General features: G+C 44.3%; 1 protein-coding gene across 1 annotated transcript in view; it reads right to left on the bottom strand.

Annotated features, from left to right (window-relative positions):
- The window catches only part of SFI1 (SFI1 centrin binding protein), an 89,900-nt gene that overhangs the window by 13,069 nt on the left and 51,891 nt on the right, over positions 1-24,940 (bottom strand). Inside the window, 7 exon segments of the mRNA XM_057305897.1 lie at positions 12,117-12,247; positions 15,824-15,890; positions 17,200-17,297; positions 18,955-19,047; positions 20,670-20,740; positions 22,532-22,693; positions 23,937-24,093. Of these exon segments, the coding sequence (XP_057161880.1) occupies positions 12,117-12,247; positions 15,824-15,890; positions 17,200-17,297; positions 18,955-19,047; positions 20,670-20,740; positions 22,532-22,693; positions 23,937-24,093 (779 nt within the window).

Genomic DNA, 24,940 nt, shown 5'->3' with positions numbered 1-24,940 from the left:
ACAAGTGTTCCATGTGAGGCAGGCAGGGAGACAGGGTTGAGAACCACTGCTGTCAGCTCTGCCAAGCCTCCGCACTCAGCATAAGGACGCGGAGGCCTGCAAAAGCAGCGCCTGGACAACTGGTCAACAGCCACTAGGAGCTGTGTGTTGGCAAAACCATGGGACAGTATATATGCGGGAACTGTTTTCAGGCCCTGGACAAGAGGCAACATAGACTGTCATCCTTAGAATTGAGAAACGAGTAAGGTGAGCCCTCTGTCTGCCCAAGCTTTCTGCCTGAGGGCACCTTCTGAACACTGGGGGCGGGGGAAGGAGGACAGGACAGTCTCACTGAGTTGAGGCAGAGACTGGACTTTAAGACTGCAGGGGAAGGGCTGTAGAGACACCTGTCACCTTCCTGAACCTGGGCACGTAGAGCCCTCGCCCTGCCTCAGAGGCACGCTCACACACACCTTGCACACTCCACAAGAGCAGTACCCAGAATTCTATGTGAGTCTGCCCGGTGCTCAGGTAAGGCCGTACAGGCAGGTTCTGTGAGGCCTAGCAGTGTGGCCTCTTCAGGGCTGACTGCTGGATGGAGATTACCAGAGGCTGGAAAGGGCTAGAAGATGGGATTCTGGCCCAGTCTGAATGAAGAGACTTTGCTGAGAACCCCAGAATTCAGAAAGGTTGTGCCTCAGGAATAAGCGCCATGCCCTAACTCTGAAGACAAAAGTCAAAAAAGACCACACATGGGTTGCCTGGTAGAGCATGCAACTCTTGATTTCAGGGTTGTAAGTTCAAGCACTGCGCCGGGTGTAGAGATCACTTAAAAAATAAAATCTTAGGGGCGCCTGGGTGGCTCAGTCAGTTGAGTGTCTGCCTTCGGCTCGCGTCACGATCTCAGAGTCCCGGGATCGAGCCCTGCGTCAGGCTCCCTGCTCAGCGGGGAGCCTGCTTCTCCTCCTCCCTCTCACCCCACTCGTGCTTTCTCTCTCTCTCACTCTCTCAAATAAATAAATAAATAAATAAATAAATAAATAAATAAATAAATAAAATTAAAATTTAAAACACACACACATACACACACGCGCGCGCGCACACACACACACACACACACAAAACCCACATGAAGAAAGAATAGAGCCACACTCACTAGGATCAACAGGAATCACCAGAATAGACAGCAACCACTGCCTACCAGAATAAAATGCAAAACCCTTTAAAGGAAAAACAGCTGTCAACTGAAACAATGACCCAAATGTTGGAATCAGCAAACACTTAAAAAAATAGTAAGTCTGTGTACTTAAATGAAGGATGAACAAATTAGTTACCAGACAGGGAATCTTAGCAGAGAAATAGAAACTACAAAAAAGAACCAAATGATTTGGTGATTCCTCAAAAAGTAAACACAGAATTAGCATCTGATTTAGTAATTCTGCTTGCAGGTATACAACCAAACGGATTAAAAGCAGAGACTCAAACAGATGTATGTCCACCGAAGTTCACAGCAGCATTATCCAAAATAGCTAAAAGGTAGAAACAACTGGTGTCCACCAACATACGGACGAATAAATTGTGGTATATCCATACAACTGAGTATTATTCAGTCACAAAAAGGGATGAAATTCTGATACAGGCTATGACGTAGATAAACCTTGAAAACGTTATGCTAAGTAAAATAAGCCAGACACAAAAGGTGTACTATCACCCAATTCCACATATATGAGCTACCCAGAATAGGCAAATTCAGAGACAGAAAATAGTTTAGAGGTTCTCAGGGCTGGGAATAGATAGAAATGGAAAGTTAGTGTTTACTGGATACAGAACTTCTGTTTGGGATGATGAAAAACTCTGGAAATGCATAGTGGTGATGGCTGCATAACACCCAATGCCACTGAATACACAATACACTTGAAAATGACTAAAATGGTTTTATGTTATATATGTTTTATAATTGGGAAAAAAAAATTCCAGAACTGAAAAGAACCATACCTGAAGGAGAAAAATCACTGGATGAGTTACAAATAAGAAACTGAAGGATATAGATCACTGAAGACTTTCTACTGAAAGATCAATAGAAACTATCCAATCTGAAAAATGGAAAGAAAAATAGAAAAAAAATAAACAGAGCCTCAGTGACCTGTGGGACAATATCACCTGGTTTAACATAGTGTAATTAGAGTCTAAGAAGGAGAGAAGAGAGGATATAGGGGCAGATGGTTGTTGTTTTTTCCTTAGAGAGAGCGCGTGCATGTACCTGGCGGGGGCTGCAGAGGGAGGAAGAGAACCATAAGCAGGCTCCATGTCCAGCATGGAGTCCGATATCATGACCCTGAGCCGAAATCAAGAGTCAGACACTTAACCGACTGAGCCACCCAGGTGCCCCAGGGCAGATAAATTATTTAAAGAAATAATAGTAAAAGACTTTTATAATTTGGTTATGGTGGGGGGAACACCTCAGATTCAAGAAGCTCAACTAACCCCAAGCAGGATAAACACAAGAACACTACACTTTAAACACATCACACTCCAAGCTGTTGAAAAACCAAAGATGAATAAAAACATCTTAAAAGCAAAAGAAGAGAGACAGATTACATTTAGGGGAAGAACAATATAAATGATAGGTGCCTTTATACCAGAAATAACGGAGACCAGAAGACAAGGGAAGAATGTCTTTAAAAGACTTGGGAGGGGCTTCTGGGTGGCTCAGATGGTTAAGGGTCTGCCTTCGGCTCAGGTTATGCTGGGAGAGCCAAGCCCCACATCGAGCTCCCTGTTCAGTGGGGAGTCTGCTTCTCCCTCTCCCTCTGCCCCTCTCCCCTGCTCATGCTCTTTCTCTTATAAATAAAATCTTAAAAAAAATGAAAGAAAAAAAAAACCAGACTCAGGAATGAGGGGTGGAAAAACTCATTGTTCTATATCCAGGAAAATGTCCTTTAAAAAAGAGCGAGAGGGCACATGGGTGGTTCAGTTGGTTAAGCGTCTGCCTTCAGCTCAGGTCACAATCCCAGGGTCCTGGGATCGAGTCCCACCATTGGCCTCCTTGCTCAGTGGGAGCCTACTTCTCCCTCCCCCTCTGCCTGTCACTCCCCCTGCTTGTGCTCTCTCTCCCCCTCTCTCTGACAAATCTTTAAAAATTTTTTAAAAAATGAGAGCGAGAGTGAAATAACCATAAACAAAAGCTGAGATAATTTATCTCCTGCTGACTTATAGTATAAAAATGCTAAAGGGTAAAAGCATACAGATGAAAACTCACATCTGCAGGAAGAAACAAAGAATATTAGATATGGAAAGTATGTGGGTAAATATAAAAGACTTTTTTTAATCTCTTAATTTTTAAAAAAGAATTCTGTTTAAAGCAAAAATTACACAGGCAAAAATATATGACAACAAATGCCATCAATGATGGAGAGGAAACAATTTTACTGTTTTTATGTTCTTACATTTAACACGAAGTGGTACAACAGAACTGAATAGAACTGTAATAAGTTAACAATGTGTACTGTAGGGGCGCCTGGGTGGCACAGCGGTTAAGTGTCTGCCTTCGGCTCAGGGCGTGGTCCCAGCGTTCTGGGATCGAGCCCCACATCAGGCTCCTCCGCTATGAGCCTGCTTCTTCCTCTCCCACTCCCCCTGCTTGTGTTCCCTCTCTCGCTGGCTGTCTCTATCTCTGTCGAATAAATTAAAAAAATAAAATCTTTAAAAAAAAACAAAAACAATGTGTACTGTAATTCCTAGAATGACAAAAAAATACAAAAGGTACGGAGCTAAGAAGTCAATGCAGAAAAAAAATGTAATAGTAAAAGATTCTAAATGAACAGGGCAGAAAAGGAGAAACAGAGAAACAAAAAAATAGATGCAGGCTTCAGCCCAACCACACCAACAATTACATTAAATATAAATGAACCACACACTCTAATTTAAAAGCAGAGATTGTCAGGAATGCCAGAGTGGTGCAGTCAGTTGAGCGTCTGACTCAGATTTGGCTCGGGTTGTGATCTTGGTGTTGTGGGATCAGGCCCTGAGCTGGGCTCCACACTTGGTGTGGAGACTGTCTGGGAGAGTCTCTCCCTCTCTCTCTACCCTTCCCAACCCCCCCTCCCATACACTCACCTGCTCAGTCTCTGTCTCTCAAATAAATAAATATTAAAAAAAAAAAAAGCAGAAAAAAAAGCAGAGATTGTCAGACGGGATAAAAAATTAAGACATAGCTATATGCTGTTTACAGGAGGCAAACTTTATTAAATATGAAGACAGAGTGGGAAAGGTAAACCACATAAACTGTAAATACAAAAAAAAAGCTCGTGAGGTTATTTTATTACCTTCGGTAATACCGAAGTATTACCAAAAATAAGGAGGTTCATTTCAAAATGATAAAAAGGGATAATTCATGAGAAAACACAACAATCCTAACTCCACATGGACCAAATAAAAGAGGCTCCAAACATATGAAGTAAAACTGAGAGTATTACCAGGAAAAATAGACAAATCCATAATCATAGCTAGAGAATTTTAACACTTCTCTCTAGAACAAGTAGACAAAAAAAAAAAAAAAAAAAACTGTAAGGGGGGGGCGCCTGGGTGGCTCAGTTGGCTGAGTGTCTGCCTTTGGCTCAGGTCATGATCCCAGGCTCCCGGGATCGAGCCCCGCATTGGGCTCCCTGCTCAGTGGGGAGCCTGCTTCTCCCTCTCCCCCTCTGCTTGTGCTCTCTCTCACTATCTCTCTCTCTCCCCCTCAAATAAATAAATAAAATCTTTAAAAAACAAACACCTTGTCTGAGGAAAGCATCTGCATCCTAGATACTGACTGGAAAGCCAGGGCTTTGAGTGAACACACTAACCTCTGTCTCTACAGTTCTCTTCCAGCCTGCTCCTACCTACAGATCCTGGGCCTGAGCCGTGGCCTCCAGTCCAGCCATCCCACCTGCAGACCGGCTGTCCCCACAGCCCATGTCCCATCCTGCCCATTTCTCCTGCCTAATGGGGTTTTGTGCAATTCAAAGTTTTTCCATGAACTGACCCCCTTGTATTAATAGAGCCTTTCGGAGATTTTTGTTAGAAACCAAGGACCTCCCTTCAGCTCTGAACAGGTTCTTCCTTCGATTCCAACACAAAGATTTATGGACCTCTCTAGGTGACTCAAATTTGTGGATGGCTTCTCCCCCTTTCCTATTCTACATTCTTAGTCCTATGTTAGCTTTAGTCTCAGATGGTGAAATGTAATCAGTCCAGTAAAATAGAAACAACCATCAAAAAAGAAACAAAGAAAACCAATAACAAACAAAAACCTGTAAGGATACAGGAGCTTTGAAGATGACTACCAACCAACTTGTCCTCATAGACATTTATAGAACACTATCTCCAACAACTGTAGTATTAATATTTTTTTAAAGTGCACATGGGAAAAAATAAAGTGCACGTGGAAGGTTCACCAAAATAGACCACATATATTCGGCTGTAAAACATGTCAATACATTTCAAAAACTGAAGTTATATAAGGTGTTTTCTAGCCAAAATGGAATTAAATTAGTAATTAAAAAAAATAAAGTATCAAGAAAATTCCTATTTGAACATCAAATAACATTTCTAAAGAAACCACAGGTCAAGGAAGAAGTCACAAGGGAAGTTAGAATGTATTTTTAGTTGAATAATAAAAACACAGCATGTCAGAATTTGTGGGATAAAGCTAAAGGAAAGGGAAACCTTATAGCTTAAAATTTTCACAAGGGAAAGATTTAAAATTGATAATTTACCAACAACAACAAAAGAAGGGGTGGGCACACCTGGTTGGCTCAGTTGGATGAACATGTGACCCTTGATCTTAGGGCTGTGAGTTCAAGCCCCACGCTGGGTGTACAGATTGCTAAAACAATAAATAAACTTAAAAAAAAATGGGTGAAAAAAAGTGGGTGATTTGTGCTTCCATCTTAAGGTTAAAAAAAAAAAAAAAAAGGAAGGCAAACAGCCAAAGTAAGTAGAAAGAGGTAGAAAATAAAGAGTTCGAATCAATGTAAGAAAAATATACAGTAAGAAAACTGACAAAGCGAAAGTTAAAAGAAAAAACAAAACCCATGATAATTCCTTGCAAGACTGATCAAGAAAAATGAGAAAAAATACAAATTACCAAAATCAGGAATGCACAATGTGGTATCATCAGAAAGTCTACAGACATTAAAAGAATAATAAGGCAGTTTTATGAATAGCTTTATGCCAATGTATTTGACACTTTGGACAGAATAAAAAATTCCTTGAAAAATGGAGCTTACCAAAACTGACATGAAAAGAAACTCTTGGTCGCTCTATATCTATTTTCAAAATTAAATTTGTAACCAAAAACCTTTCCATAAGGGAAACTCTAGGTCCAGATAATTTCACCAGCAAATTCCATAAAAAATTTAAAGAAATACCAAAGACACATATTACAAGAAAACTACAACCAATATCCCTCATGAAAGTACACGTAAAAATTTTTCATAAAACATTAACAGATCAAAGTCAGCAACACGTGAAGAAGATAATATATCACGGCCAAGTGGGGTTTATCTCAGGAATACAGTGTTGGTTTAACATGTGAAATCAGGAAAACCATACGATCTCAATAAATGCAGAAAAAACATCTGGCAAAATCTAACCACCCTTCATAATAAAAACTCTCAATAAACTATGAATAGAAGGGACCATTCTCAATCTAATAAAGGGTATCTATAAAAATAGTCAATGGTGAAATACTGACTGCTTTTGTTTTCCCCCTAAGATTGGAAAAAAGACAAGTATGTACCCTCTCATTACCTCTATTCAATACTTTATTGGAGATGCTAGCTAATCCAGTAAAGACAAAAATAAAAGCATACAGACCGGAAAGGATAAAGTAAGTTGTCCTTATTTGCATACGACAAGATTATTTATGCAGAAAACCCTACGTAATTTTTTTTTTAAAAGGACGGACTCAAACCATTAAGTAACTTTAGAAAGGTCACAGAGCACAGTTTCAGTTGTATTTCTATATATTAGGACAAACAGTTGGAAAATGAATTTTAAAAATAATTCTACTCACAATAGCATCAAAAAATAAGGTATTTAGGAATAAATTTAACAACACACATATATACAAAACTTCTACCCAAAGTTACAAAACACTGAGAAAAATTAAAGCTACATAAATGGAGAAGTTCATGTTCATTTATGGGGAAGTCTCAGTAAGTTTGAGATGTCCTATCTCCCTTAAACATCCATAGAGATTAAGTGCAATCCCAAACAAACAAAAAATCCCAGGAGGAATAAAGTTGAAAAACCGATTTCAAAACTTGCTATAAAGATACAAAAATCAGGACAGTATGATAATGGCATAAGGATAAACAAGCAGATAAATGAAACAGAAGAGAAAGTCCAAAAATAGATACAAACTTATAAGGACAACTGATTGTCAACAAAGGTGCCAAGGCAATTCAATGGGGGAATGAAAAGTCTTTTCAACAAACAGTGCTGGAAAAACCAAAAAACAAATAGAAGAAAAAAAATAATCATCCTTGGCTCTTACCTCATACCACATATGGAAAAAATTCAAGATGATCACAACCCTAAAGATAAATGCTAAAACTTTATATAAAGTTTCCAGAGAAAATGCTGGAAAATATCTTTCAAGATCTTGGGTGTAGGCAAATATTTTTTTAGAGAAAACCCCAAAATCACTAATCATAAAAGAAAAAATTTGATGAACTGGACTGTAACAAACTTAAACATTTCTGCTCACCAAAAAAATACTGTTAATTCATTTATATATATATATATATATATATATATATATATATATGTAGCCGATATATAGATCCCCATCCTGTGATCATTTCAACATATATATAACACACATACACATAAAACCACTGTGCTCTCGATAAAAAAAATACTGTGAGAAAATGGAAATGCAAGCCACATTACTGGAAGAAAATATTTTTCTTTTTCTTTTTTAAAGATTTATTTATTTACTTGAGAGACACAGAGAGAGCACTTGAACATGGGGAGGGGAAGTGGGGGTGGGAGAGAGAAACTCAAGCAGACTCCCCACTGAGCGCGGAGCCCGACACTGGACCTAATTTCACGACCCTGAGATTGTGACCTGAACGAAAACCAAGAGTCAGATGCTTAACTCCACCCAGGCACCCCTGGGAGAAAATATTTTAATACATATATCCAACAAAGAATACATAAAGAACTTCGACAAATCAATGATTAAAAAAAACACACGCACACACACAAAACCCAATTTTTTTTAAAAGCTAGGGGAAAGAACTCAAGAGACACTTCACAGACGAAGATATACAAATGGTCAATAAGCACATGATAAAGGCTGAATCAGTCAAAATCTGTCTGGAATTCAAGGAAGGAAAAGGAGCTCAGACTAATTTCACTCACAAAAGGGGAAAAGCAGCCCAACCATTCACCAGATCAGGACAGCACAGATAAAGCCAGCTACAAGGAGACATGGTTTCTCCCAAGGCCACGCAGCACTTGTAAAATGCCACTAGGGCCTCTTTTGAGTGGTTACTGCTTCCTTACCAGTGATGCCCCAGACAAGCTCTGCTGTTTTCACTTACTCCTGAGGGTACGCTAACAGTACTCCCTAGTGAACCCCACTTCTCATCCCTAACTCTGCCTCCGAAATAGCAAGCAGGGGCGCCTGGGTGGCTCAGTCGTTAAGCGTCTGCCTTCGGCTCAGGGCGTGATCCCAGAGTCTTGGGATAGAGCCCCGCATCGGGCTCCCTGCTCTGCTGGGAGCTTGCTTCTCCCTCTCCCACTCCCCCTGCTTGTGTTCCCTCTCTCATTGGCTGTCTCTGTCAAAAAAATAAAATCTTTAAAAAAAAAAAAAGAAAGAAAGAAATAGCGAGCAATCCAAAACCAATCCCCGTTTCTCCTTCCCCTCTTCAGAATCCTTTCGTGGGAACCCAAACCTTACAAATTCCTTTCCCTCAGGGAGAGCACCATTCCAGAACTCCTGTGGCATTCCCTCCTTCAAGGCAATCAATCTGACTCGGTAAAACTACAGGATTTTGATCCTGGCTGATTAGGCCTTAGAAAGATGCTCCGCATGATTACTCAGTAGGGAGATGAGACGGCACCCCATCCACCAGATGGCTCAGTTACAGACGGTCAGAACCAAATGCTGATGACCACGGGAACAACCAGCCTTCTATCTGCTGGTGGGCGGGACCCCCTGTACGATGAAGCTCGTCCCCGCCTTGTGAGCCAGAGTCAGCCTCTAGGTATCTACCAAGTGAAATGAAAACATAACCCACATAAATGTTCATAGCAGATTTATTCATAATGGCCTCAAACTGGAAACAACTCCTATGTGAAAATGGATGGAAACATTGTCTTATATTCATACAATACCACTCAGCGAAGACTGAACTACTGACAACATGGTTCCATCTCGAAAACTGTACACTGGACTTTAAAAGAAGCCAGATACAAAAGAACACTTACTGTATGATCCCATTATTTAAAGTTCAAAAAGATGCAAAATTCACCTGGGATGATAGAAATCAGGACAGTAGTTACCTATGGGGGGGGGGGGGACTGACTGGAAGGGGGCATGAGGGAAACTTTGGGGGTGACGGAAATGTTCTAGACCTTGACTGGGCTGTTGATTATCCAGGTATACAATCTGTGAAAACTCACCAAACTCTTTACTTAACACATCTGTGCCTTTCACTATGAATTTGAGCTCAATTAAAAAAAAAAAAAAAAAAAAAAGACAAACCAGTCTTGTCTCATTCTCAATATACTATTTCACTGGTAGGTTAAGAAACTACCATTTTTTAAAAAAGATTTTATTTATTTATTTGACAGAGAGAGACAGCCAACGAGAGACGGAACACAAGCAGGGGGAGTGGGAGAGGAAGAAGCAGGCTCCCAGCAGAGGAGCCTGATGTGGGGCTCGATCCCAGAACGCCAGGATCACGCCCTGAGCCGAAGGCAGACGCTTAACGACTGAGCCACCCAGGCGCCCCAAGAAACTAACATTTTTAGTTATAATTCATGAGATCCCACTATAAATTCTGCCCATATTCCTAAAACATTAAACAAATACTCTAAGAATTATGGAAAGACAGAACATACATATTTTGGGGAAACTGTGATTTGCTAAACTTCAAACCAAACCTATGAATATTCATTTACCTTAAGAGTCACAAATCAATTCTAGCGGTTGGGGGGGAAGGCTGATACTTTGTGCTGCCATTCTGCTTGCATTCCAATTGGATTACCTCACTTTTCATGACAACCCTATGAGATGGGACTATTATCAACTCATCTCCATTTTACATCTGAGGAAACAGGCTCAGACTGAGTGGCTCTCGCAGGGTTACGGAGCTGGCAAGCGGTGGAGCAAGAGTCTGACCTCAGGCCTCTCTAGCTTCCAAGTCGGGCTCCCCATCACTCTGCTCCCTCATGAGCTGAAGGCAGGAACCTAAAAAACTTCAGTTTTCTAGAAAGATCCAACTAAACCAAGACAAGATAAAATCCAGATCAGGCCCTGGTTATCCTTCAAGCCTCCTGGCTACTCCCCATCTCCAATTCACCCGACACCCTTTTGTCTCAAGAATGATCCCCAACAAAAATCCTTTTGGAAACTCTCCTTGGCTATTTTGAAAGCCTCGATTTCTGAAAATACCTGCGGCACACCAAAATAAAAAAGCAACAGAATCAATCATGACTTTGTAGGATAAACAAAGGAGTGTGTATGTGTTAAGTAGTAAAGCCATTTTTCAAATGGAATCTTATACCTGACCTCAGCACAGGAAGTAGGTAAAGGTGAAGTCACTCTGCAGAAGGGGCAGAGGTGAGTGCTATTCCCTTGCCAGCCTCCAATTCCCCATGGCCACCCCCTAAAAGCTTCTCCTTGGACTTTGTGTAAAGAACTCCTGGAGTTCTGGCTGATCCCCTCAGACTAGTATTCACACTCTTTCAAAGTCAAGATCACTGCAACTTCTCTCAGTGTCCCTCCCTCTTGTCTCTCTGTCCTAAATTGATGGGACTCTGTTCTCAGGGCAATCTCCAAATCCATCACTTTACTAGTTGTATGTACCAGTTCAAACATCTATCTGTTATCTTTTCATGGGCTCAGCAATCCCCTCAGTCTGGCCCTCATCCTGCCCACTCCTGCCATCCATCTTCACCCCCTGGCTCACAGCATGCCCTCCCCCAGGGACTTCCCTCAGTGCGAGCTCTGAGCTCTAGAAGAGCTCGGGGCTGACATTAAGTGAGGACACATGGACCTATTCTCTGGAACTATTCTTCGATTGTTTCTTGTGTATCACTCTTACCTCCTCACAAAGATTCAAAGTTTCTACAAAGTCATCAAAAAGATCTTCCTTTTGATCTAGCAGAAAGTCCCTGGAGTCAAGGAGATCTGAATGTAAACCCTGGCTCTGCCCCTTACTGGTTGTTTCACGTGGGGAGTCATTAGTCATCTTGAGCCTGTTCTCTCAGGACTGCGGTGAGAAGGAAATTATTAATGAAGTTGATGATGTCATAGGCGAATGAACTTACATATTTCCCTTCTCCCATCACACCATGCCCACCACAGTGGCAGACACACAGTCAGCAATTAATAATTTCTTTGTTACATTCCATCAACACGCAGCAAGGACCTGCTATGGGCAGGTTTGCCTCTGCGGGAGCCAAAAGACGCAGCTCTGCAGCTTGCTCGTCTTAATTTTGTTGACGACTGTATTTCAAGATTTGAAAAAGCCAGGTCTAGCAGAACAGGGAGCAAGCATTTCAGGGAAATCACACTCAAGAATGCCTGCCAAGGCGATGCAAGGTCCAACCACATTCTGATCCAGAAAGCTAATGGGCAGCTTTAATGGAGCTCACACTGGCTTACAGTGAGGACAGGGGCATAAAACTAAGGCCGTTTTGAAAGCACTTGCAATAAAGATGAGCAAAAGCTTTCCCAGGGGAAATACTAACTGGCTTTTCCTGCCAGATGAAATCAATGAGCCCACCTAATTGAAAAACCAGGAAGAGCCAGGGCCTAGGGGGCTGGGACGCTGAACACCACCACCAATGGCCATGCGGGCCGCAAGGCGAGCCCCAAGAAGCCTGCCCAGCCGGACAGGTGCGGCGCCACGTACCTGTGAAATCGTGCTGCTCTCGCACTGAGAACACTTTCCTGCTGGTGCCATCGCCAGAATCTTCTCCACGCGTGGAAGGCCGCAGGCAGGACTCTCTGCTGGAAGTGGCTGTCTGCTCTGGACTGCAGCCGCTACGGTGCAACAACGAATGACCTTCACTTGTACTTACATTATAAAAAAAATGACCCTTCGGGGTCACACTCTAGAGGGAGGGTTGCTTTCTACACAAAACTGAGAAAAAGATGAAAATCGTTATTTTTAATCTTTGTCAACACGATAGGTGAAAAATGAAATACGATGGGTAAGAATTTTTACTTTAATTAGAGCCAGGTTAAGCATCCCTTCACATATTTGCGTGTGCGCGCACGCGTACATACACGTATGTATCCACATGGTTTGTCCTGTGTATTAAGTGTTCACACTCACTGCCTGTGTACTGTCTGCCTGCCAGTGTTTAGCTCGGTGATATATATGGGCTTTTTGAACCTTGAGAAATTTATCAGTCCTCGGTCACGTGTATTATCAACATCGTTCCCACCCTGTACTATAGCTTTTGATTCTGTCTGTGATGTTTATTGGTAATACAGATTCTTTAAATTTTTATGTCATTATGAAAGGCTACTACTATTTTACTGATTATCAGCAGGAAGACAGACAACTAACATAAAAATATATATATGTCTCCATGATCCAAAACTCTGGGGGGATAAAAGCAAATATGTACATGCGACGCTTTTTACAACAGGACCTCAAATTCTTTGGATTTCCTCCTTCATTGAGAAGCCCCCGCCCCTTGAATCTGGGCAGGACAGTGACTGCTTTGACCAATAGAGAATGGCGAAAGTGACCATGTGACTTCTGAGGCTGGGTCATGAAGGGCCATACAGCTTGTGTGTGTTGCTCACTGGGACACTTTTGGAGTGAGCAGCAGCACAGGAAGTCTGACTACCCTGACGCCACCACGCTGTGAGGTAATCCAAGCTTCTCGGAGAGGCCCAACGTAGGTTCCCTGGTTAACAGCCCTGGATGCGCCCAGTCCTCAAGTTATTCCAGTCCCGGAACCAGCCATGTGGGTGAAGAAACTTTCTAGAGGATCCTAACCCCCTGCCATTAGAATCTTCCCAGCTGAGGCCCCAGTAATCATGGAGCAGAGACAAGCCATCTTTGTTATGTCTTGTTTCAATTTTTGACACACAGAACCCATAGGTATAATAACACGGTGGTTGTTTTAAGCCACTGAGTTTGGGGTGATTTTTCACATAGCAGCAGAGAGCTGAACAGTAAGCATATGTGTGTGTGTGAACATATGGTATCATACTCCCACGCACATGGAGGAAAAAAGATACCAAATTTACTCACCAAATGTTATTTTAAGATTACGGGTGTTTTAATTTGGGTGTTTTAATTTTTTTTTCTTCTAGCTCTTCCTACACTTCTCGAATTACAATGTCTATATGTTGCTTTTGGGCATTTACATTTTCAAATGTAAATAAAAGTAGAAGCAACAGCGTAACGAATCCCCATGAACTTCACCATCCAGCTTCAACAACTGGCAAACATTCTGCCACTCTTCATGTATTACTTTTTAAAAGGAAAGGAACCCACAATAAATATTTTTATCTTTTCCTGAAATAGAAAGAACTGATGTTCTCTTTAAAGAACCTGATGTTCTCTGATGTCATCTCCTTAAATGACATTCAGATTGTTAGCAAAAGATTTGAAAAAAAGCAACAGCAACTGAACAGGGCTCTTACTATTTTTCAGACCCTCTATATTACGCAGGCCATGCAACAGCAGTGTAAAGAGATAAGAACACTGACCCTTGACCTTCCACCACTGCTATGCCCCAGTGTCAAGGGGCTCTTTTTCCAGGGGGGCAAATAGGAGATTCCACTTCTTTTTCTTGAATAAACACGACCTTTCAACCCTGGCACTCAGTTTTTCCAAAAGGTCTCTACCTTTTGTTGAGCTTACATTAAACGGGCTTAAGAGACCAAATGGCCACTGTTAGAAACAGCCACGTCATCCAAAGCAATGTCAGAGAGTGCAGCCATTCTAAGCATTTTCCAGGTGTGGAAGGCAAGCCATGCCCTGGGCTGGCACCACCCAAATGCCAAGAACTGAGACGATCCTTAGGAAAAACACTGTAGCAACGCATGGCAGTTAGTCCGTCTGTTCATTCATTCATCTAAATATTAGTTGGCACCTCCCCTTTGTCCACACTGTGCTGAGGAGAAGAACGAGACAGGGTCCACCCTCAAGTAGCTCACGTCTGGCAGGGAGAGAGGCCGGGAAACCCCTAGGCGAAGAATACGCTGACAAAGCCACCCAGGGGGCTGGGGGAAGGGGTAACACCGGAGCCAGAAGGGTCAGAGGGACAGAGAACCGCATGTACAGTGAGAAGCACGTTCAGGGAAGGACCAGCAGCCTAACTGGCCGGGGCACAGCTGCGAACGAATGGAGAGGTTGGTAACAGGAAAGGGAGGAGAAATAAGCAGACATCGGCTTCCACAGGAGTTCGTACACCTTGCTAGAAAATTCAGATTCTCTCCCAACACTATGAGGAAACAGCCAAATTCTTTAGATTCCCATAATAGGCTCTAGCGACAGATGGAGGTGGGTGGGGGCAGGAGCTGTTTGTGTCCCCCCCACCCCCATTTCACCAGGGATGGCCAAACCGAGGCCCGGGCGACACACTAACCCCTGCAATGCCCATGCAGACACGACTGGTGGCACGCAAACTCCCCCAAGCCTAAGCGTGGCCTCGACACCCTTCCTGGTTCAGCGCTCTAGACAGCTGCGGCCATCCTTCGAGCTGGCCTGCAAGATCACACTTACTTGCCATCCTGGTGCTAAATTACAAGGCCCGTGGGAGCAGGACTTGTGTTTGCTTTCTGTCATAACTGTACCCTCAGTGCTTAGTACAGGGTCTGAGGCACAGCAGCGGCTCAGTGAGGCTTTTTTTAATTTTATTTATTTATTTGTCAGAGACAGAGAGAGAGAGAGAGAGAGCACATGAGCAGAGGGAGAAGCAAACTCCCCGCTGAGCAGGGAACCTGACGCGGGGCTCGATCCTGGAACTCTGGGATCATGACCTGAGCTGAAGGCAGACACTTAACCGACTGAGCCACCCAGGCGTCCCTCACTGAGTCTTTCTTAAATGGAACTGAAGCCAGGGCTCCCGGCTGGCTCAGTCAGAAGAGCATGTGACTCTTGATCTCAGGGTCGTCAGTTGGAGCCCCATATCAGGGTGTAGAGATTACTTAAATAAATAAAGCTTAAAAAAGAAATGGAACTAAGTCCTTTCTCAATCCGCCTTTCCTAATTTGCCAGCCTGATCCCCAGGTCCTCCCGCCCGCTGTGGGCACTTGTCTCACACTGTTCGGCGCTGAGAACACATCACGTATGTTCTGTACTTCTCCCAGTATTTCCTGAAGGTTGGCTAACTACTCGAGTAAATGAGCAATGACGTGAATGAATGGCTAGTAAGAGCTCGTCACTCTCAGCGCCTGCATTTTCCCAGCAGATGAAGGAACGGGGCTTGCGCACACTTTCTGATATCACTAGAGGGGCTGGGGAAAGTACCCTTGAGCCTTTTACAACAGCACCAAGACCTCTTAGCAAAGGTCTTTTCCAAGAATCTTTCCAAAGCAACTGGGTCCAAGAATGCAAGCCTGTGGAGTTACTTGCTATGAACCACTCCATACCTGCTTGTATCGCCTCTTCTGAGTGTACTGTAACCACGATTTCATACACTTGCGTAGCCACATTATTCTGAAATAAAACACATAACATACCACATACTGCCTACTGCACTTTTCAGGTGTGAGGTCTGAAAAATGTTGTTTGTTTCTAAGGTCAGAAAATCTGGGTGTAGTTACATCTTCAGCATTAAAGGCACCCTGTCAGTTTCACTCTACAAAACAGGGGAAAAAAGACCCTATTATTCAACATGAAATCTGTCAGTCCCTAATTTGGGGCTATGGCTTGCCCCCAGATTTTGACAATTTTCTTATAAACCTAATTAGACCGCCAAGCACAGTGTCCCTGGAACTTAGGTAATATGTGTTAAATCCCCTAACTATCCTGCACTTTCTGGTTTTATGACCAAACTCTGGGGCTTGTGTACTGGGTCTGTGACAAGCTCCTTCCACAACAGTGATACCCAGAGTGAGAGCCACATTCAGTTCTGTAAACCAGGATTCAGAATAATGATAGACCCTGAAAACTCCAAATTTAGTTAAATATTGAGATTCTCACTGACTCATTAAAAAAAAGTCCCAAAATGGGACCTCTAACTATGTGTATTAAGCTGACTGTATTATTGGCTGGGGGGAGGGTATACTGAACATTTCCGGCAGCCAGAAAGTAAAGAGTGGTTACCTCTGAAGAGTAAGACAAAGGGATCAGAGGGAGGGATCCAGGCTTTTATTTTTTACCTTATACCTATCCTCCTATACCCTGAGTTTTCCTCATAGACATGTGGTGCTTTTATTTAAAATTCGGGACACTCTGCACTCTTCCAAGGCTAAGCCACTTGCCTGAGCTGGCTTTGCTTTGCTTTGTTTGCTTGCTTGCTTGCTTTTTTTTAAAGATTTTATTTATTTATTTGACAGAGAGAGAGACAGCCAGCGAGGGAGGGAACACAAGCAGGGGGAGTGGGAGAGGAAGAAGCAGGCTCCTAGTGGAGGAGCCTGATGTGGGGCTCGATCCCAGGACCCTGGGATCACGCCCTGGGCCAAAGGCAGACGCTTAACGACTGAGCCACCCAGGCGCCCCTGAGCCGGCTTTTTAACACTACCAAGGCTTGAACCCTAAGATGTGAACATCACCAGAACCTGAAGCACTGAGGCAGGGAGCTGGCAGGCACATCCTCCACGCTATGGTGACCAAGAACCAGTATAAACATCTTTATTGCACCTCTCATCTGATCAGCCAAAAAGAAAACACAAGCTTAGGAACCACTGGTTTACAGCAGGGCCTTTCCAAATCTGCCCAGGGATCCATGGAAGGGTAAGTGCTCTCCCCTGGAGAACAGCGAGTCAGTCCCTGGAGAGCCCAAGGAGAAGGCCAAAGTCCCTACCTGCAGTGGTCCCTGGCGGCACACAGCGAGGGGAGCTGCTCTCTCTCTTCCCTCTGCTCAATCCGAGACTGCCAGAGGGCCCAGAACCTGTGCAGCAGCTGAAGCAAACAGAAAAGAAATGGAAGTTTATTAAGGCAAAAGATAAAATGATCTCTCTTACCCTATTAGCAAATCTTGGCCCCAAGATACTATTAGCTTCCCCAAAGGAGGAATTATGCCACAATTTGTAACAGCCTTACAAAATAATTACGGCTAAGCTGTACGGAGCTATTCGAGGCCAACATAAAAGGCAAAAAGATGAATTTGCCAGTCTATGGAAATCAGAATGAAGACGTTGAAGCTATCCCTAATCTGGGCCACACAGAAGATAATGCCATTTTAAAAGTTAAAACTGATCTTATCGCCCATTACTGCTCATGACGTAGTTTGCCAAAAAAAAAAGTGTTTAACTTCAATCTAATCAAGCCCTTAGATCAAACTCTAATTTATGGGAGCAACATTTTAACAAGGAAAAATCAAACGACATCAAATGGAAACAGAAAACTTGAGAACATGCAATATTGTAGAAGGCCAATAGCTGGCCTTCCTTTTCCAAATATCAGTGTCATTGAAAAAAAATACACTATGCTAAGTGAAATAAGGCAGTCACAAAAGGGCATGTGCTGTAAATATGAGGTCCCTAGATTCAGAGACAGAAAGGAGAAAGGTAGTTGCCAGCTGCTGCGGGGGGGGGGGGGGGGCAGAGGAGGAGAATGGGAAATTATTGTTTAATGGGGACAGAGTTTCAGTTTTGCAAGATGAAACAAGTTCTGGAGATGGATGGTGGCGATGATTGCACAATGCGAATGTGCTTCATGTCACTGAACTGTCCTCTTAACGATGGTTAAGATGATAAATTTTGTTATGTGAATTTTACCACAATTAAAAATAAATGTGTTAAACAAAAGGAGTGGGGAGGGGGGACTGTTATTAAGAGCCTTACAAGAAATAGCCAAATACAGCAAGTTATCAGCCTTTAGTTGGTTAGAAAAGGAAACATTCTGGGGGCAACTAAAAATTCGGATATGGGCTGGGTATTGGATAAAATTAGGGAATTACTGTTCATTTTGTTAGGGATGATAACGATACCGTGGTTATGAAGGAAAATGTTTTTGGGCAACGCAAGCCGCAATGTCAGGCGTGATGTGTCACGATGTCTGTTATTTGCTTTGAAACGATTCAGCAAAACAAGTGAAGTCACTATTAACAACTGGCTGATATTTGAATTTAGATGGTAAGTATACAGGTGTTCATTCTACTATTCTTTATATTTTTCGGTAAGTTTGAACATTTTCATAATGAAAAACAAAACAAAAACCCCATCCTCCTACACCCAGAAACACGATCTGTAAGTAGAGATAGAATGTTTGTGCCCTCGGGTAAACCAACCACGGAAGACAACAAACTTAAAGTGCAAATACAACCGAAGCCGCCTGGAATGCAAGCCCAGAGTGCACTGCCTAGGTCAGGACTGGAATCCACAGTCCCTGACCTCTGAGTCAACTATCAAGTTTCTTAGCAAACAGATTAAGAAAAAAGGGGGGGGGGGGGTTAAACTAGGAAAAACCAAGGGTTACTCTGTCAGCTGGTAGGGCTAACTAGAGAATACGGACACTAAGGTTTTGGAGTCTAAAAGGTCTGGACACATCTCGAGGCACAAAGGTTAAAAGAAAAGACAATGGACGCCAGCGGTCCCTCCATACAGATGACCCTCACCGTGACGTTGTGCTGCTGATGAGCGAGATTCCTTCTTATTTGCTGGAGATGGGCATGGGTCACATTGTCTTTTAGGGCTCGAAAACAGAAGTGCTGTGAATAGGAGGAAGGACACAACCAGTTACAAATCAGAAGCATCTGCAAAAGTAAGAGCAGTGCCCGAGTCCGGTAGCGAGAGGCCCAGGCACGGATGTTCACGGCTGCTCCCGGGTCCCGGAGCGTTTCTCTGCTTTGAGATTCAGCTGGAGTCTGGGACAAGCCAGCCCGCACAGCAGGCACTTAGTAAGTAGCTGTCGAACTGTCCCCGCTATCCAGTGATACTGCCCAGGAACAAACACACCCTCGCCTCTGACCAGGAGAGATCCCCATGGCCCAGAGGGGAACACTATGGACAAAGGTTAAAAACATCAACTTTGCCTCTCAGAAAAAGAGACTTTTAGCTTATGGTGGGTTTTTTTTTTTTTTTTCTTTGTAAAGAAGTGTTGGGGGTGGGGGAGTCCAACGTGCACACTTATACGATTCCAAATGCAGTTTTGCAAGAGCAGAATAGAAGGAAGAGGAGGAGACCTAGTGGGACCGGCTCCAGCTCCATCGACACGGCCTCATGTAAGACCCAAGCAAAGCCCTGGGTTCCAGTTTCCTAAGACAGAAGTGAAGCGATCAGGGGGTTCATATTGTGCTCTGTGGAACCCCAGAGGCACCTGAAAGTGTTTGAAGACCTCCTCGTGTGGTGAGGGTGGAGGAAGCAGCGGTAGAACCGGGACTACTCCCAGACCTTGCTTCAGCCACAGCATCTCTACTTGGATCGATTTTACAGATTAGGCTCCCAACATTAAAGGGAGTCCGCCCTTAGGATCACGAGTTTGAGCTCCGTGTTGGGGGTAGAGGTGACTTAAAAAAAATTTTTAAAAGGGGCACCTGGTTGGTTCAGTCAGTAGAGCGTGTGACTCTTGATCTGGGACTTGTGAGTTCGAGCCCCACGTCGGGTGTAGAGATCAATTAAAAATAAAATCTTCAAAAAAATAAAAAGGAAGCCCGTCACGTGTAAAAAAAAAAAAAATGCAGAACTAGATCACCTCCAAGATTTCCTTATAGCTCCAGACCCCTCTGATCCCACACCATTAACTTTTCTGGTCCAAACTGAAAACAGGGACACTTGTAATGGAACAGGGCTTCGTGAGTGAAGCTAATCCCATAACCAGATACACCTGAACGGCATGATGTCCGCCTGGCTCCTCCAAGAGGGGACGCCTGAGCAAGCTGCTAAGTATGGCTTTTTTTTTTTTTTTTTTAAGATTTTATTTATTTGACAGAGATGGAGACAGCCAGCGAGAGAGGGAACACAGGCAGGGGGAGTGGGAGAGGAAGAAGCAGGCTCCCAGTGGAGAAGCCTGATGTGGGGCTCGATCCCGTAACGCCGGGATCACGCCCTGAGCCAAAGGCAGACGCCCAACCACTGTGCCACCCAGGCGCCCCTAAGTATGGCTTTTTGAAACATCTACTCTGTGCAGACAGGCTTTCTGCTATAAGGTGTGTGTTCTCCTTACCGCATACTATATAGTTTATAGAGTGATTTTCCCCCTGGTTTCTTGAACATGGTAACTTCACACCTTGGACTTTGGCCAGTTGTGCTGTTAAATATTAAACACTAAAAACTTTGGCGGTTCCTGGGAAAAAAAAAAAAAAAAAGCCTCAAGAGGCTTCCACGCTCTTACCAGCAAGCTGCGCCTCCTGTGTTCTTCCGCCACCTTCCACTGGGCCGCATCTTCGGCACACAGCAGCACATCTGCCAGGGAGTTAAGGCCTCTCCTCTCAAAAATGTCCCCACCCTTGCACACCGTGATCCTAGTGACCCAGCAGAAGGGTCGTGGCTGTGGGGGACAACAGGCATGCCAGGTGGGCTGACGTCCACCTCTGTCTCCTCCTAATGACCCAGGGAAGAGCACACAAAGGGAACCTTTGTGAGTTGCTTATCGAATAGCTGGCCTTGCCTTTCTCCCCTCTGATGCCCATTTGATGGCAGGCAAGAACAGCTGAGATAAATTGCCACAGATTACGGTAAACATTTCCAAATCGCCCCATCTAAAGCGTTCCTGTCTTCCTGCCTCCTCTGTTTTGGCACCACAACCCAGTCAGATGTTTCAGCGAAAAACCTTGGAGTTATTTTCAAACCTTCTCCTCCCACTCCCTCCATCTACTGGGCTGCCAAGTCCATCTGCTCTCCTCTGAAATCTCTCCTGCTCCCCCCCCACCCCCACCGCCCTGCAGGGCATCCCCCTTGCCCTCACACAGACGGGGAGAGTCTCGAGTAACTGCTCCCCCCGAGCCAGCTTTGCCCCCGTAATCCAAATCTGTCCCCTCAAGTACAAACCTGTTGCATCACTCCTCTGCTTACACACCTCCAGAGGTTCCCCGGCGCCATCAGGAGAAAGCCCAAACTCCCGACCACTGCACCCAGGGCTCTACCAGCTGGCCTCGTCCTGCCTCTATCCGCACTGCCCTACTGCCGTCTACGCCGCCTCAAGTCACCACAGACCCCCGTTGCTGTCCTTGGGTCTTTTCCTCATTTCTGCCTGTGTAAACGCCATTCCTTCCACCTGAAACACCCTTCCTAATTTCTCTGCTAGGTGACCTTGTCATCCTCTAGGACGAAGTCAGCTCAAATCTGCACAGATGCGCTCCCAGGACTTGATACACACCTTTATGAGAGCACTTACCACACCACACTGTAAAGCCCCGTTATCAGGTCTCTTTACCCCACTAGACAATGAACTATTTGTCTTTGAGCTTCCCCATATTCCAGAACTGAGGCAGGAGCTTAAGACAAAGCAAGAGTCTGATGAACAAATGGACGTGTGGACGGACATGTAGGGCAGTCCGAATCCGCACAGCTGGGCACATACTGTAGCAGGGGCCGTGAGTAAGAACACGCTCACTGGAGCCAAAGGCCTACGTTTAAAACTCCCTGCTCGGCCAATGACATGCTGTGACTTTGACAATCATTTAGCCCCCATGAATCTCTGTTTCCTCACCTGTAAGACGGGGATAGTGACATCTACTCCCCGGGGTTGCTATGAGGGTGAAAGAGGTAAGGCAGAATGTCTGCACATGGTAAAAGACAATGGGAGCTACATCATAATGTCAGGGAAGCCAAAAAAAAAAAAAAAAAAAAAAAAGTCTGCCATGCTTATTTCCACCACCTAGTGGGTAGAGAAAAACAACGAAATGACAACATAAAATTCAGGATTGTGGGATTACCTCTAAAGGGGAGGAAAAGGAACGCAATCAGGGATGGGCAGACAGGGTATTAGCAATGTTCTAATTTTTAGGTTGGGTGATGAGTACACAGATGTTCATATTACTACTATTCATTAAACTCTAAATGTACATATACATACTGTTTTATAAGCATACTTCCAATTAAAAATTTTAAAAAAGAAATCGACAGACATCAGGACCACCTTATATCATTCAGTAATCGTTTCTCACATATCCCCGGCCCTTTATCTTACAGGCTGCTGAGCTCCTGCGGGCCTGGCTGGGGTGGTGGACAAGGCTGGGCGGCTGAAAAGGATACAGTGTCTCCAGTGAGTGAAGGCCCGCCGCAGCGCCATCCTCCTGGCCAGCCCCTCCACCCGGGCGTGCTGGGCGTACAAGCTCTGCTTCCGCTCCCAGGCCCAGTGCCAATCACAGAGGCGTGTCTGGAGCACAGTGACCCGGTGGAATCGCTCAGCCATCTCTGCAAACAAAGAGAATCACTATGTGCTGCCCCTGCAAGCATCTTTAAGATAAGCTGCACCCTACTACCGACAGTCGGCAGGGATCGGAGGCTGTTCTTTTGAAGAATCCTAAAATTAAAGTGTTTTTAGGCAGGAGAGGGTTATTTGGAAGCCCTTAGCTACACCTCTTCTCTCCAAGGGAAGAGAAAAGGTCTGTGATTTTAGGGAGGAGGATGCTATACAATCAGTTATTTCAAAGAGCGAGGCTTCTAGTTAACTCCTGAGGAGCAGGAATGGCAGCTGCTGCTTTCCAAGAAGACCCTTTTTGCCTCTCAATACTGATGTCTCTCGGGTAGGGCTTTAGGGACTGAGTCAATGACACAGCTTGGTCACCACGCTGGCAAAGGTGTTTCTGAGCTTTCAGCCAGGCTCATCCTGGCTCCAGGGTCACAGGCTTTTAACACTAATTAGCCAATGGCCTGATGAACTAACCTAAGTCCAGGAAGTCGGAGGGAACTGGTCCTGGAATTCAAATGCTGAAATGAGAGGCGCATTAGTCTGCAGCTTATCATGCTAAAGAGCTTAACGTCCTCGGCTTCCAGGCTTGGGCAACCAGACCCTGGGTATCCGCTTTATCCTCAAACAGACACATTCAGACTCTCCCAAGAGACAGTGCTGGCCTGGCGACACAGGAGGTTTCTGCAGGGAGGCCGAGATGAAAGCCAGCGTCTAGCAAACTGCTTGACTTACTTCTGTGTGGGCTCAAGAAACCAAAGTACGAAAGGTACCAACGATCATGACCTATATATTACTACTTGTGAACACTAACTGGGAAACTAAACCATAAGAATAGTGTTAAAAAAAAAAAAAAAGTCGGGGACGCCTGGGTGTCTCAGTTGGTTAAGTGTCTGCTTTTGGCTCAGGTCATGCTCCCAGGGTCCTGGGATCGAGTCCTGCATTGGGCTCCCTCTCCCTCTGCCTCTCCTCTAGCTCCTGCTCGCGTATGCTCTCTCTCTCTCAAATAAATAAAATCTAATATATACATACGTGTGTGTGTGTGTGTGTGTGCGTGGAAGAAAAGGCCAGAAGTAAATAACTTAAATGTGAATTGAAGATGATGTATAGTTCTCCTCAATCTTTTTTTTCAAAATTTGTGGCATAATATGGTTATATCTCTCCTTAATAAATTAGCACCACTGGCAGCAAAAGAGTGGAAACTGTGACGTGCTGCTCTGTCTCTAGAGCCTGGGACCCTCTGCTCACCATTCAGCTGTCTCTTCACTCTGCGGACCCGCAGGTATTCGAGCCAGGCCTTCAGGGATTTCCACTTTTGCCAGTGCTGACAGTGTTTCACTGCGGAGACCATCTTCCGTCTCTCTCTCTGGACGTGCAGGAACTGTTCCCACCACCGTGACCACGCCTGAAAACCAGAGAAAAGGCGACAACCCGAGGAGAGGCAGGAAAACAGAGGTGAGGCACCAGTAAGGGAAAAGAGAAACAGACACACTGGAAAAACGAAAACCAGAAACGAGGATGTGGCAACCCCCAGGAGGATCACGATCCACGGAAACTTGCAGTGAAGGGCTCTTTAAGAAGCGCATTCTACTTCAGAAAGTAATTTTTTTCCTGGGTTAAGAACAACAAGGGAAAAAAAGAATAATAAAATCAATGAGTAGACAAGAAGCAGGGACAATCCGAGGGGTGATACACTTAAATCAGATCTGGGACAGCTTGGGGTCTGCCTGTTCCTTCCAAGTGGGAGGAAGCCTATTGTCTCAGGCATATTCGTTTCTGGGAAGTGTCAGCTACAGAAGCCGAGGGCCTACAGAGGGATCCCCTGAAGACTATCTACAACTGTGCAACGTCAGCGCAGTCCCCGTGTGTGCTTGGCCATATGCATCACTGGTTTGAAAAGGATGGTCTCAGAGGACGACTTCATACCTTCTTTTCTTTTTTCTTTTCTTTTTTTTTCTTTTTTTATTTTATTTTTGTTATGTATGCATGTATGTATGTATGTATGTATGTATGTGACAGAGAGACAGCCAGCGAGAGAGGGAACACAAGCAGGGGGAGTGGGAGAGGAAGAAGCAGGCTCCCAGCGGAGGAGCCCGAATGTGGGACTCGATCCCAGAACGCCGGGATCACGCCCTGAGCCAAAGGCAGACGCTTAACGACTGCGCTACCCAGGCGCCCCCATACCTTCTTTTCTTAAACCTATAACACCTCTTCTCCTTTCCTTCCTCTCAGCTGAATACCATTCTTCCCAT

Source organism: Ursus arctos, unplaced genomic scaffold, assembly GCF_023065955.2.
Source record: "Ursus arctos isolate Adak ecotype North America unplaced genomic scaffold, UrsArc2.0 scaffold_34, whole genome shotgun sequence".
Classification (NCBI taxonomy): Eukaryota; Metazoa; Chordata; class Mammalia; order Carnivora; family Ursidae; genus Ursus; species Ursus arctos.
Note: the sequence above shows the minus strand (reverse complement) of the source record. Positions and strands in the feature narration are given on the sequence as shown.